The sequence below is a fragment of the Eschscholzia californica genome, unplaced genomic scaffold (assembly GCF_041429995.1).
Source record: "Eschscholzia californica isolate CP2 unplaced genomic scaffold, dmEscCali1.0.p SCAF_2, whole genome shotgun sequence".
Classification (NCBI taxonomy): Eukaryota; Viridiplantae; Streptophyta; class Magnoliopsida; order Ranunculales; family Papaveraceae; genus Eschscholzia; species Eschscholzia californica.
This window is the reverse complement of record NW_028238309.1, coordinates 22,851,756-22,864,729: the sequence shown is the minus strand read 5'-3', so window position 1 is coordinate 22,864,729 and position 12,974 is coordinate 22,851,756. Positions and strand designations below refer to the sequence as shown.

Below are 12,974 nucleotides of genomic sequence, written 5' to 3'. Positions count from 1 at the left end.
TTGGGCCTTGTAAAGTGTCCGAACAAGCTTTCTCCAAACATGAAAGTTGTATCTTAAGATGTTAGCTTTTCGAAATGTTATGGTAAAAGTCATTTGGATCCCTGACGAGAAAGTTATGACTGTTTTAGCAAGCAGTGCGCTGTTAGGAACATTCTGTTTTGCTGCTGTTCGTGTTTTGCTAATTTCGAAGATGATTCAATCTGAATTTGGGGAAGACGTTTAATAACCAAATGTTAAGGACATAAATTTCTTCTAAATGGAGTATGATTGACTTTAATTGTATATGGGTATGGAAGTTAGAGATCGATCTAAATTCGATTATCCGAAGTCTTCCAAACGTTACGGATTTCTTTTATGTTTTAAGTTTTCATTATTTTATTTTAATTGTTCTTTTTGTTGTACGAAGTTTCTTACTATAATACCCTAATGTTTCAATTCGGTATTTTTTGTTATTCTTCCTTATCCCGGAGTATGTGAATGAGGAGGAATAAACTCGTCTAGTAGGCGGGAGGTCTTTGGTGATGCAATGACTGAGGTAAGGGTTCTGAATCCTTTTTCCAGCATGGTTTTATAGATAATGAAATATGTTAGATCTTATTGTTTTATGCGCCATTACGTCTAGAGTTTATGGATATGGAAATCGATTTTGTAATGTTGAATTGGAATATGCTTGAATGGTTTACTGCGATAAGAGAAATGCTTTCGAACTGTTTTTACTATGATTGTGAACTACTTGGGATTTTTTTGTATGTACACGATTACAGATTATGTCAACCTTCGGACATGTAGCCATTGAGGTTAGGATGACATGTGGGTATGGGTGTGACCCGTGTGAGAATCCCTCTACTTTGTGTGCAATATGACTCTTGGTCGTTTCATTTTCGTGTTTGATATGATAATAAAATAAATTAGAATACTGGTTTTGATATATGAATGAAACTGATTTTGAAAGCTCACATTAGATGCATGACAAGGTAACGAAGAAAATAAGGTTCAGGTCCTTCCATGGGTATTGGGGGACGACTCTCTTATTCGAACTCAGTGATAAAAACGTATTCAGGTACTTAAGGTATATATGTATCATGAGGTAAACTCTTCAATGAATGGTGAGTCCCTTGGTGGGAGGGACTCACCGGCTAGGGGTAAGTCTCTTTCTCGAGGAGATGCTAGTGCATTAGTTATTGCCAAATGGGACGGTACTATCTAACGCATTATAGATTCTCCTGGGATACTCTCTCTTAATTGGGAGCGCACCATGGGTGTGCAGCTAATCACTGCTATTGCTTGGTAGATGTAAGAAAAATGTTTTGTAATAGTACATGTGATAACTGGTTTGATAAATCGTTTTGTCATGATGTTTAACACTTATTAAATGAACTTTTAAAAATGTGATGAGTTTTGGATTGGTCTTCTACCATAATAACTCGTGTCGGCGAGTATTGTGACCCCCCTACCAGTTGTTAGTGTGCAGATGCTTTGTCGTAGCCTCGAGGCGGAGTGTGTATTCCAGCCAGTGATCTTGTCTGACGATGCTTTAGATGTTAAGTCGTTTTCTTTGGTTTTTTGCCTATTAGCTTTTCGTTATTTCAAAGTTCCGCAGAAACCAAACTCGAATATGTATATATATATATATATATATATATATATATATAACACCTAGATTTGTTTATAAGTCGTGAATTACCCCCAGAGTTTTCTTTCTATGTTTATGAGGCTTTTATAGTTTTTTCGTGGTTCGTGTTTCGACCACAGAGTAATGTTGAGTTTGTTTAGCTTCCGTTCTATAGTATATTTCTGTGTATGAGAATGTATGGTTTCCATGACGGGTTTTAGAAGTGCAATCGGTTCGATTTACAGAGGAGACTCTGTCAGATTTTTGTCTCGGTTGTGAATTGCCGGGGCGTGGTCATGTCTATTTTTGGGACACGCAGCATCACAACATTGCTTCCCGAAGATGCAATGTTCACAGAATTCTAGTTTTCCAACCTTCTGTCCACAGAGTAAACCATGTTTGCTCAGTATAGATATCCCCCTTTCGTTCATATGCCCTAACTACATATGCCATAGCTTAGTAGTCTCAACTTATTCCTTATCTGATGATGATACCGCTACAAATCTGGTAACAGTGTTACCCTGTAGCACACATAGACCATTCTTCTTCGACCCCTTTATAACAGTAAGACTCCCCTTAGAAATCCGAAGAACACCACCTTCACTATTAAACTTACAACATTTATCATCCACAGTTCCCAAAGAAATTAGATTCCTTTTCAAATCCAGAACATGTTTGATGTCTGTTATAGTCGGCACAACACCACCGTGCATCTTGATCTGAATTGTATCCATTTCAACCACCTTACAGGGAGCGTCGTTTCCCATTAAAAACCTTATCGCCATTAATGGCCTTGTAAGAAGAAAACAAATCCCTAAGAGGACATACATGGAACGTACACCCAGTATCCAAAATCCACGTATCTTCTAAAAAACAGGCATTGATAGCTAGAACCATAGCTTTATCACATTCTTCAATGATTGCCAAGACAGTACCATCGTCGTTTTCTTCTTCGATGACTTCTGCCTCACCTGGTTTCTTTCTAATTAAGCTCAGGACAATTCTTCTTCAAGTGCCCCTCCTTTATACAATTAAAGCATCTGTACGTCCTAGGTTTCGATTTAGACCTAGACCATCCCTTCCCATCGCCTAGATGCTGCGACCTTCCCCTTACATCCAAACCATCTCCTGACGTGCTGTCTTCCATTGACCTTGATCTCAACTCCTTGGAGCTCAATGCTGCTTTAACATCCTCCAAAGTTGTAGTTATTTTACTAGACAGAAAAGACTCAATAAAGCTTTCATATGATGGTGGCAGGGACGCAAACAATAGTACTTCCTTATCTTCATCTTCAAATTTGACATCGATATTTGCCAAAATCTAAGAATACTCGGTTGATTTCATCCATATGGTCTTTCAACGATTCCCCTTCTAACATCTGTAAACTAAATAATTTATTCTTTAGATACAAACGATTAGTTAGAGATTTTGTCATATACCTTGCCTCCAATTTATTGCATAACTCATCGGCTGGAGTTTCTGTCGCTACTTTCCGCAAGAGCTCATTGCTCAAACACAACAGATTCTGTCTACGAGATCTTCCTTCTCTACTTCTGATAACGATTCAGCGAGTGCATCCTCCCCGTTCATTATTTTTAACAAACCCTGTTGAACTAATACGGCTCACATCTTAATCTTCCAAAGATTAAAATCTCGTATTTCGCCATTACATAAACCTCAAAATGAGAGCTCTGATACCAGTTTGTTATAACGAAAGCAAGCAATCCAAGAAAAACAATGGGAAATAAATAACTATCATACATAACACAAGAGATACGTGGTTCGGTTGGTAAGATCTACTCCACGGGGACAACAGCGTGATGATTTCCACTTTGATAAGCAAACAAGTTACACACGAATTTCGTGAGAATTCGACACAGATATCTCCTAGGGTTTTAGTTTATATAGCCACTAAAATCCTAATCCCATCGAGGCACCACCTCACCGAGTCTCTCTTTCTAAATTCAGAATACACATGGATGCACTAACGCTAATAACCGACATAAGCCCAGCTCCGTATTCTAGCTCTGTCTCGGAGTCCAGCTCTGCCTCGAAGCCCTGCTTCACATTTTAGCTATGTTTGGGTTAGCAACCTTGCTAATGGGTCTAAAATTCTGCGCAAGACTTTCGATCTCGGCAGGCTATTACCATTGCCTTGTAAGCTGGTTGGCAAGTCGAAAACCGCGTTAGATATCAATCCATATTCAAGACACTTTAAACAAATAGCTCTTTGGAAGCTTTGTAAGTACCAACGACCTAAATATGGTATGTCTCTACTAGTACTTTCTTTTGCTCTGCATGTGATGGAGGACGAATTAGACAAATCCATCCATCAAATCAACAACCTTATTCAACAAGAACCTCTTTTTCGTTGTCTACTAACTTTTGCTTTTATGGGATGACTTCGTCTCTTTTTATTGTATTTCGAAGTATTTCAACTCTGTACTTAGTACTTTTTAGAGAGAGAGAAAGAAAAGTCATCGTAAGGTGTGTATTTAATACAAAGTTTTTTTTTTATGATCACTACATGCAACAAAGTAGATGGTGTAGAAAAAGTACAAAAGAAAAGAGTAAGAAGAACTTACTTGTTTTGGAGAAAGAAATATTTGTATATTTTCTTTGCTTCTTTAGGGCAAACAATAGCTAAGGAAGATGAAGGGGAAGTTAAAAAGTTTGTTTATATATGAATAAAAGTGACGAAAATATAAAAATAAATAGAGTTTTCCTTTTTGACGATTTTTTAAAAATAAATATAGGTTACAAGTTTCCAAATATATTGAAACTCTATTTATGTAGTTTTCATGGAATCCAATTCCTAAAGGGGGAACAAAGAATTAAAAATGGAATATTTTACGAAAATAAATTCCGGGAAGTTGAATCTGTGGAAATACACTTTGTATAAAACGGTGGAAATATCAAACACAAACCTGAGAGAATTTAGGGAGATTGGAGAGAGAAAAAAAATTTTAGGAGGGGCTAAAGAATGTATAGAGAGATAAAGGTTACACTAAAAGGGGAATTGGGATAATTTTGGTTGTCTAGAGATCTATATTCACACACAGAGATAAAGAATTGGACTAGATGTGAGTTTAGAGAGTTACTTTAAAATTGGGTTGAATTTTAATTTGGAAGTGATTCCAAAATTGTGTTTGCCCCACATTTTCGAGTAAAGAACCCAAATTTTTTTTAGAATAAAGATTGTACCATCAATGATAGGAAGATTATAAGTAGAACTTCTAAAAAAGGTCGTGACTTTAGGGCATCCAAACAATCACCAGGGAATAGAGACTTTGGTCAATTAGATTTGGAAAACCTTGGTTTGGATCCATAAATCGACTTGTTTATCTTTTTGCTCCCTAATCATCATATCCAACCTTATCTCCAACCACCACCATCACTTCCGACCACCAACACCACCATCATTTTTTTACCATTAACACCACCACCACCACTTCGAACCACAAACATCACCACAGTCACTTCTCCATCTCCTCTTTTTGTCACTCATTCTCTATCTCTTTCTCCTTATCCTCTTTCTTTCTCTCCCTCCCTTTATGTCTCTTTATTTCAGGGAAGGAGATCTTTCTCTGGAACAACTTATCTAGTTTGGAGAAATCCTCCAGCCAAACAAGAGTAATCCGATCTGATTTGGGATTTTCCGTAAACCATATCGGTTGTTCGTGTGAAGGCTCTCTTTCGCCTGAACAAATAGAAGAGGGAGGTAGGTGGTGAGATAGAGGTATTGGAAAGAAAGAGGAGAGAGAAAAAGGAAAATAAAAAGTAAAGGAGAGAAAAATAGTGTTGGTGGTTGTCGAAAATGACAATAGTCGAAGTTAGTGGTGGTGGTGAAGTGGGAGAAGATTAGGATGTAAAAAAAAAAAAAAGTCTATTTTTTTATCCGAATAAAATTGTCGTCTAAATTAAAACTAATTCTTTCAAAAAAAAAAAAGAAAAATCAAAACTAATTTATCCAAGTCTTTCTTCTCCCCCAAAATGCTTTCTTGCACCCCACTCCCACCTTTGAAAATTGCATTATCCCTCGTTAGGGTAGATTAGGAAGATTAGACTAGACAACCCATTTTTTCTAGGCCATCCATTCTAGATAAGAGGATTATATGATTATCTACCCTCTCTCCCTCCCCACATTTGGTTTCATTGTTCTCTCTCTTTAGAGCCAACTCATACATTCTTGTACCTCTCTCTCTCTCTCCATACAATAAAAATCTTCACAAAATATCCAAATAATCCAAGGGTACACCAATAACCCAAGCACACGTTAGTCTTTCCGGTTCAGGATAAATCATCCTCAAACCACCCCTTCTGGTCTCCACTCTCAATTATCCGAAGTACTCATCAATGGAGTCCAGAGTTTTATCAATCGGAACCACCGCCGGCGGCCTCATACGACTGAGAAAACCAACAAGGGGGACCACAATAACAGCGACAACAGCTTCATTTACAAAATCAATCGGAGATGTCAGTGGTGGTGGAAATCTTATTTGGGGAAGACAACTCACATCAACTTTACTTCTTGAAAAATCCCCAATTTCACTCAAAATTTCATCAGGGAAAAGATGTAATTTTGTCAAACCCATTTCTGCTACTGCTTCTTCTCCCGCCGGAGGGAGCGATTCCGCTGGGTGAGGTCCGTTTCCTCCTGTTTTTTTATCTGTATTGCCGGAATGTGTCAGAATTCAGGCTAAAATTTCTGACCCACATTTTGTGTTTTTGATTAAATCAGGGAAGCTAAAGTTGGGTTTCTTGAGAAGTATCCAGCTCTTGTCACTGGGTTCTTTTTCTTCATGTGGTAAGTGATCACTGTTCTTGATTGGTCTCTATAGGCACCACCAAACTGCTAAACTCCAACCTCTTATAGCTTACTAAAAGAACTTGTTGAATTCATTGAGAAACCTACATATTACCAGTTTACCACCAATTAAAAATGGTTATTAGAATAAGAGCATCTCCAATTCAAAACTCTAATTGACTTATGTGTCTATTCAAAAACTTGACTGGGTCCAGTAGTCTATTGTGGTTAAGCCAATATGGGAGGAGCAGATTGGTTTCAATTTCAATATACTATTATTGGTTTGAGTCTTGTTGTTTCCTATGCTTTGCTACGAGTGTTGGGTGGTCTTTTACTTTTCTCACCCTAAATTTAGCTTAAGAGGTGAGATAAACTGATTAAATGCTTCTCTCGCAACCAATGTTGAATTATCCCACGACAGACCACTTCTCCACTATAAAAAGATAGAGAATTATAGCACTGGGTAGTGTCCTAAACAAGTTAGGAGTTTTCGGGAAAATGATTGTTTAGTGAATAAATATCATATAAGTTCGATTCTTGTATATATATATGTGCATTGTGGAGGTGAATTACGAAATTATCCTTTGGTTGCAGGTACTTCCTGAATGTGATTTTCAACATATTGAACAAGAAGATCTACAATTACTTTCCTTACCCTTAGTAAGTATTCTATGTTTTACTTATCCTGTACATATTCAACAAGAAGATCTACGGTTACTCTCCTTATTTTACTAAGTGTTTATTATTTTAGTGTAAGAATGGATAATTAACTTTTGTGTGTGCCGGGGTGCACAGTTTTGTATCAGTGGTGCATTTGTTTGTTGGAGTCGTTTATTGTCTGGCTAGCTGGTCTGTTGGTCTACCTAAACGCGCTGTAAGTAAAACGGTTAACCCTTTCTCCATGGTTTAAGAAATCGGTTAAAAGTGAACTTGAAAATCAGAATGCATCCCTGCTTCAACTGTCTTGTTACTAGTTTATTACACGGATTGTCAACTCTAACCGTTGTTTGTTTGAATTCCTCATGAACGTTAAATGTGGCCTTTTTCACTGTTATTGTTCTTCTTTATGTAGCCCATGGACTCTAACCAGCTAAAACTACTCATCCCTGTCGCTGTATGCCATGCTCTGGGTCATGTGACCAGTAACGTATCATTCGCTGCAGTTGCTGTCTCATTTACCCACACTATCAAAGGTAATTTTCGCTTTTATTCTAATATTGTTTGTGAAGAGACTATTTGATCCTAACTTTATTTTTTGTTTCAGCTCTTGAACCATTCTTCAATGCTTCCGCTTCTCAATTCATACTTGGACAATCAATACCCTTTACACTATGGCTATCTTTAGCCCCTGTTGTCCTTGGTAAGTTATGAGTTTCTCAATCATGTTGCGTACAGTATACCATTTTCACTAAGAAGCATATGAAATCAGTAATACACCAAACCCCGTACTTCGTGAACTTCATACATTAGGTGAAAACAATCCCGTCCCAAAATTCTGTCCTGATAAATGATTGGGACAGGTTGCCTTGGACCTGTATATTAGCCGGACACGTGTAGAGGGTGACCCATCTGCAACCTGCTCCATTAACATCCTTGCCAGTAGCTCCAACAATCTTAAATACGTCTTACAACTTGTGTGTCCCTTTGTATAGTTCCCATTTTGTTGATGTCTCTTGCTATATATCGTTGAGAAATGCAGGTGTGGCGATGGCATCCTTGACCGAGCTCTCGTTCAACTGGTTGGGCTTCATTAGTGCCATGATCTCCAATATCTCCTTCACATACCGCAGTATCTATTCAAAGAAAGCCATGGTTATGTTCTATATATACTAGTCTTGGTCATTTTGTCACTCTAATGAATTCCTTTTAATAGCCTACTAATGTCTATGATGCTTGGTTACACTTGTTCGTTGCAGACTGACATGGATAGTACAAACCTATACGCCTATATCTCGATCATTGCTCTTATTGTTTGTATTCCACCAGCTATCATCGTGAGTAGCTTCAATCAACTTTGAGATGTACGAATATTTCTATTCAAACGAAATAGATTTGAAGATTACACTATGATTATTTGTTTATAGATCGAAGGACCCCAGCTTTTGAAGCATGGATTCACTGACGCGATTGCTCAAGTAGGGATGTTCAAGTTTGTAACAGATCTTTTCTGGGTTGGTATGTTTTACCATCTATACAATCAGGTAATCTTCTGCATGTCTTCACTAGCTATTCATTGCTACTCGTTATCGCTTATTTAGGAAGAATACGTAGGGATTTATCATTGTTTCTTATGGGCCTTTTTCAGTTAGCAACCAACACCCTTGAGAGAGTGGCACCACTTACACATGCAGTTGGCAACGTGTTGAAACGTGTTTTCGTGATTGGGTTCTCAATCATCATCTTCGGTATGTGCTACCTTCTCCAGACCAGTTTACCTGAACCATCTTCGTTTGCTTGTACGCTTTATGTAAGAATAGTCCCACACGGACTAAGAGAATACCAGATTTGTGGCATGTCCACTAACTGCCAATTGTTTTGAATTGGTTATGCACAAGCATAGTACCTTCAAAGAGAAGTTATAACGTTGTTTCTTATGCAGGCAACAAGATATCGATGCAAACAGGAATTGGCACTGGGATAGCGATTGCCGGAGTAGCAATGTACTCTTTCATCAAAGCCAAAATCGAAGAAGAGAAGCGAGTATGTCCCGTGTAAAATTGTACAGCTTTATTTAAAAGTTATGTTGAAAAGTATCGAAAGGCAGAGACTAATAAGTTTCATGTTTTCACCTCTATTCTTCCTGAACTCTGTCTAACGAAGGTTTCTATTTTACTTTGTTGACAGCAAGCAAAAGCTGCTTGAGAGGAAAAGAGAATGGATTTGATGGGAGAACTTGTTCAAATGGATGTCTGGCCAAGTTTGTACATCTCTGAGGCTCCTTTATTTGTTTGTGAATCAGGTTTGTAAGTCTTTTTTATGTGTTTTTCTTTCTCTCACTTCTCTCTGTGAGTCCATAAGGATTGATTTATCAGATTTAGTCGAAGAAATCTGTTGTATTTGTTGGAAACAAGAAACTTGGGTTCAATCTCACCATCATCTCTCCAGTTAAACTATTTCTTGAAATTGTAGTCAATCCTATTTCACATAGGAGCAGTTGACAATTGAATTCAATATTTCCCATTATTTGAATTGAATTGGTTGACAAAAGCTTTAGGCACTTCATCACAGCGAAAGCGATGCTTTCCGTGGAAAGCTTTGTTGGAGAAACTAAAAAGAAGAGGAATTAAGCAAAAGTGTCCTCGAAAAACCCTTGGTCAGGGGGTGAGGGCTGGTATGGTTGACGGGACACTTTTTTGCATGAAATGGTTCTGTCCATGGTTAACTCAAAGTAGGCCCAAACTTGTAACAGTTTAGGGTAAGAGATTGGAAATAATTTGCAACAAAAAAAAAGATTTTAACTTTTGAAGAGTGGTTTTATACATCGACATTTGTGCTTTTTTTATCTTTTATCACTTTCCCGAGAAGAAGACTGATGAAAGAGCATATACCACAAATCTGCTTCTTCTCTTTCATCAGTCTTCTTCTCGGGAAGGGTATTAATTAGCCTGACGAAAGAGAAGAAGCAGAAAAAGAATAACATCTGAATAGGGGGTTAAATCTCATAAGTAACTGCTTCAGGAAGGGAAGAAGTAGGTTGAGGCGTTTGGGTTTATAGGGCATTAATTAGCCTGTTGGATTTGATAGCTAGGGATTCGGCGTGGGAAAGAGAAAGATTTAGTCAGAGGGGTATTTCGAGTATAGGAAAGTATTGCTTATGCCTTGATGATGTCCGCACTGCCCGAAAAATGGATCTTGGGACCAAAACGAACTGCAGGACATAATTGGGGGCCAAAACGGTGAGTTGGTCAACAATTGGGGGCCAAAACGGAATTAACCAAATATTTAATTGCACTTTAATACCAAATTAAATGGAAAGATACAACCCTTGTAATAATCAAAGGTGGAATTGTGTACATGTATATAAGGTTTACAATATGGTTTGTAGAGATTTGTTAAACATGAAAATAATTACAAATTAGGAAACTACTACCTATACTTGCTACTCCTTGAATATACTTCAGTAGGCAAGCTCTGCCATGGCTTCTCTCTCTCTATCTTTGGGTGGCAAGCTCGGCCATGGATACTCTCCCTATATCTTTGGGTGGCAAGATCGGCTATGGCTTATCTCTCTCATTATTTTACTACTGATGATGAACTTGATGAGTGTTCACGTTTAGTTAGGGTTTCTTTTACGCAATCTTCTGATAACGCAGCAAAAACACCAAAATATTCCAAACATCTAAAACCAATTTGGTAGTTTTTTTTGACGAAATATTATCCAGTTGTCTATCAGGAATGTGGTTCAACCAAGGAAATTCAGAATTACTCATAGTCTGAGATTACAGGGAGATGAAGCCAGCTAGTTTTAGGAAGCAGGAAATTGGGCAGGAGGCCCAATTTCTTGTATTTTTTTTGTTAAAAAGACAACCCATCTTTTTAACTAGCTAGGCCCCAAGTAAGTTATAAAAATAGGTTTCAAGGACATTTTTAAAGGCACCAACTTTTTAAGAGTAAAAAATACCCTTCATTCAATTAGAAATACCTAGTAATAATCTAACTAATAAATCAAGAACTTGAGTTTTTCTCATGAACGAACCGAGTTGGATTGTGGACGCCGATTAAAATTTCTGGGGTTTGAATCGATTTTGGCTATAAGATAGGTTAATGTTTTTAGGTTTTGGTGATTTAATCTATTTGCTTGTTGTTTGAAGAGGCTTTTAAGGGGTTTGATTTAGTTTTTGGTTCTAAATTCTAGAGAGAGAAAATTTTATATACTTTCAATGGAAGGAGAATTTGATAGTGTTTCAAGGTATAATTCAACTTCTTCATTGCTTTATTTTCATTAAGTTATGAATGATGGATAACAATTTGTTAGTTTTGATGTTTATGTTCAAACTTATTTGTTGGATTTATATGAAAGTTGTGAAAGTATAGTTGATGCAAGCAATGTGTTTGATAAAATGCTTGAAAGAGATGTTGTTGCTTGGAATGCAACGTTAGTTGGTTATACAAGACGTAGGTTGGTTGAAATAGCTATAAAGTTGTTAGATGAAATGCTTGTGAGAAATATTTTTTTCTTGGACAATCATGATTGGTATTTATGTTCAAATTGAGAATTTCATGAAAGCTTTGGAAGTTTTTCGAAGAAAAGTAAAATGATGGTGCTAGAGCTTATAAAATGACTATTATGAATTTGTAGGGGTTTTAGCTAGTTTTTCGATACAACATTCTATTAGACAAAATATAATAATTTGTAACAAATTTCATGTTAAATCAATTCAAAACTAATTTGCAAACCATTTGCATGGCATTGCAAGGTGTTTGCAAGGCTTTGCAAGGCTCTGCAAGGTGTTTGCAAGGCTCTGCAAGGTATTTGCAAAGCTTTGCAAGGCTCTGCAAGGTGTTCGCAAGGTTGTGCAAGGTATTTGCAAAAGTCCTGCAAGGTGTTCGCAAGGCTCTGCAAAGTTTTTGCAAGGCTCTGCAAGGTGTTCGCAAGGCTCTGCAATTTGTTTGCAAGGCTATCCAAGGTGTTTACAAAAACCATGCAAGGTGTTTGCAAGGCTCTGCAAGGTGTTTGCAAGGCTTTGCAAGGCAGTGCAAAGTGTTTGCAAGGCAGTGCAAGGTGTTTGCAAGGTATTTTCTTAGACTAGGGTTAGGTTGGTCTTTTTACTGAAATTGAAAATTACATAATTGCCATCAGGGAGGTGAAGCCTAAAAACTTTGATGAATCTTTTTTAACCAAAAACATAATTTCTTAGGGAGTTTTGGCCAAATTCCCCTTTAGGAAGAGAAAGAGAAATTAAGAAGGCGTGGAATGTTTAAGAATGATAATTTAGTCCACCACTCTTTGGTGCAGCGGTTGTACATCCCTCTTAAATGTATGAGGTCGTGGGATCAAGTGTCGGGAAAAGCAGTTTGTCATCAAGATCTATCCCACGTAATTTAGGCAACATATAAAGTAAATAATGTAATAAATTTATCAGGCTTTAGACCTCTTTCATGTTGTCGAGCTTTAAGCTTCTTTCTTTATGGTTTAAATTAGGCGGTTATCGTGCTCATGACATCTTCATGATGTAACAATGTCTTGCAACGACTAACGTAGATCGTAGTCGATTTGTCAAAAAAGAATGATTAATTTAAAAGGAGATGGAGATTGGGGCCGCCTGCTAATAGCCCCGCCTGCTTATAACATTTCAGACTATTTAGAAAGAGATGAGGATTGGAGCGCCTTCTAATGGCACCGCCACCATAAAAAAGATATCCATTTACAACTAATAACCATGATCATTGTATTTCTATAGGGTTCACTAAAGCACTATCCTGAATTTATCAAGCCAATAACAAAATCCATAAACACAGCCACTCTTTCTATAGGGTTCACCAAATACCAGACACATGCAATTCACAAAAATGGCAACCATCACAGATCAAAGTAAGAGAGAACAACTACAAAA

At 37.4% G+C, this 12,974-nt stretch overlaps 1 protein-coding gene and 1 long non-coding RNA gene across 3 annotated transcripts; both read left to right on the top strand.

The window, feature by feature from the left end:
• Positions 1 to 4,332: 4,332 nt before the first annotated feature.
• LOC147556967 (triose phosphate/phosphate translocator, chloroplastic-like) lies at positions 4,333 to 9,530 on the top strand. 2 transcript variants are annotated; one of them, XM_086657969.1, is made up of 13 exons: positions 5,159 to 5,587; positions 5,660 to 6,253; positions 6,355 to 6,420; positions 7,015 to 7,080; positions 7,216 to 7,294; positions 7,493 to 7,613; positions 7,685 to 7,780; positions 8,120 to 8,232; positions 8,337 to 8,414; positions 8,505 to 8,621; positions 8,726 to 8,825; positions 9,020 to 9,120; positions 9,265 to 9,530. In XM_086657969.1, the coding sequence occupies exons 2-13, from the start codon at positions 5,970 to 5,972 to the stop codon at positions 9,280 to 9,282; spliced, it is 1,239 nt and encodes a 412-aa protein (XP_086514095.1). In that variant the 5' UTR covers positions 5,159 to 5,587; positions 5,660 to 5,969; the 3' UTR covers positions 9,283 to 9,530. The 2 variants fall into 2 exon arrangements, with proteins under 2 accessions (XP_086514094.1, XP_086514095.1); XM_086657968.1 differs by having other exon boundaries at positions 4,333 to 6,253.
• Positions 9,531 to 11,785: 2,255 nt separating this feature from the next.
• LOC147556966 (uncharacterized) lies at positions 11,786 to 12,132 on the top strand. The gene is made up of 2 exons (XR_015233680.1): positions 11,786 to 11,837; positions 12,070 to 12,132. It is a non-coding gene; the product is annotated as an uncharacterized LOC147556966 (long non-coding RNA).
• The last annotated feature ends 842 nt before the right edge of the window (positions 12,133 to 12,974 follow it).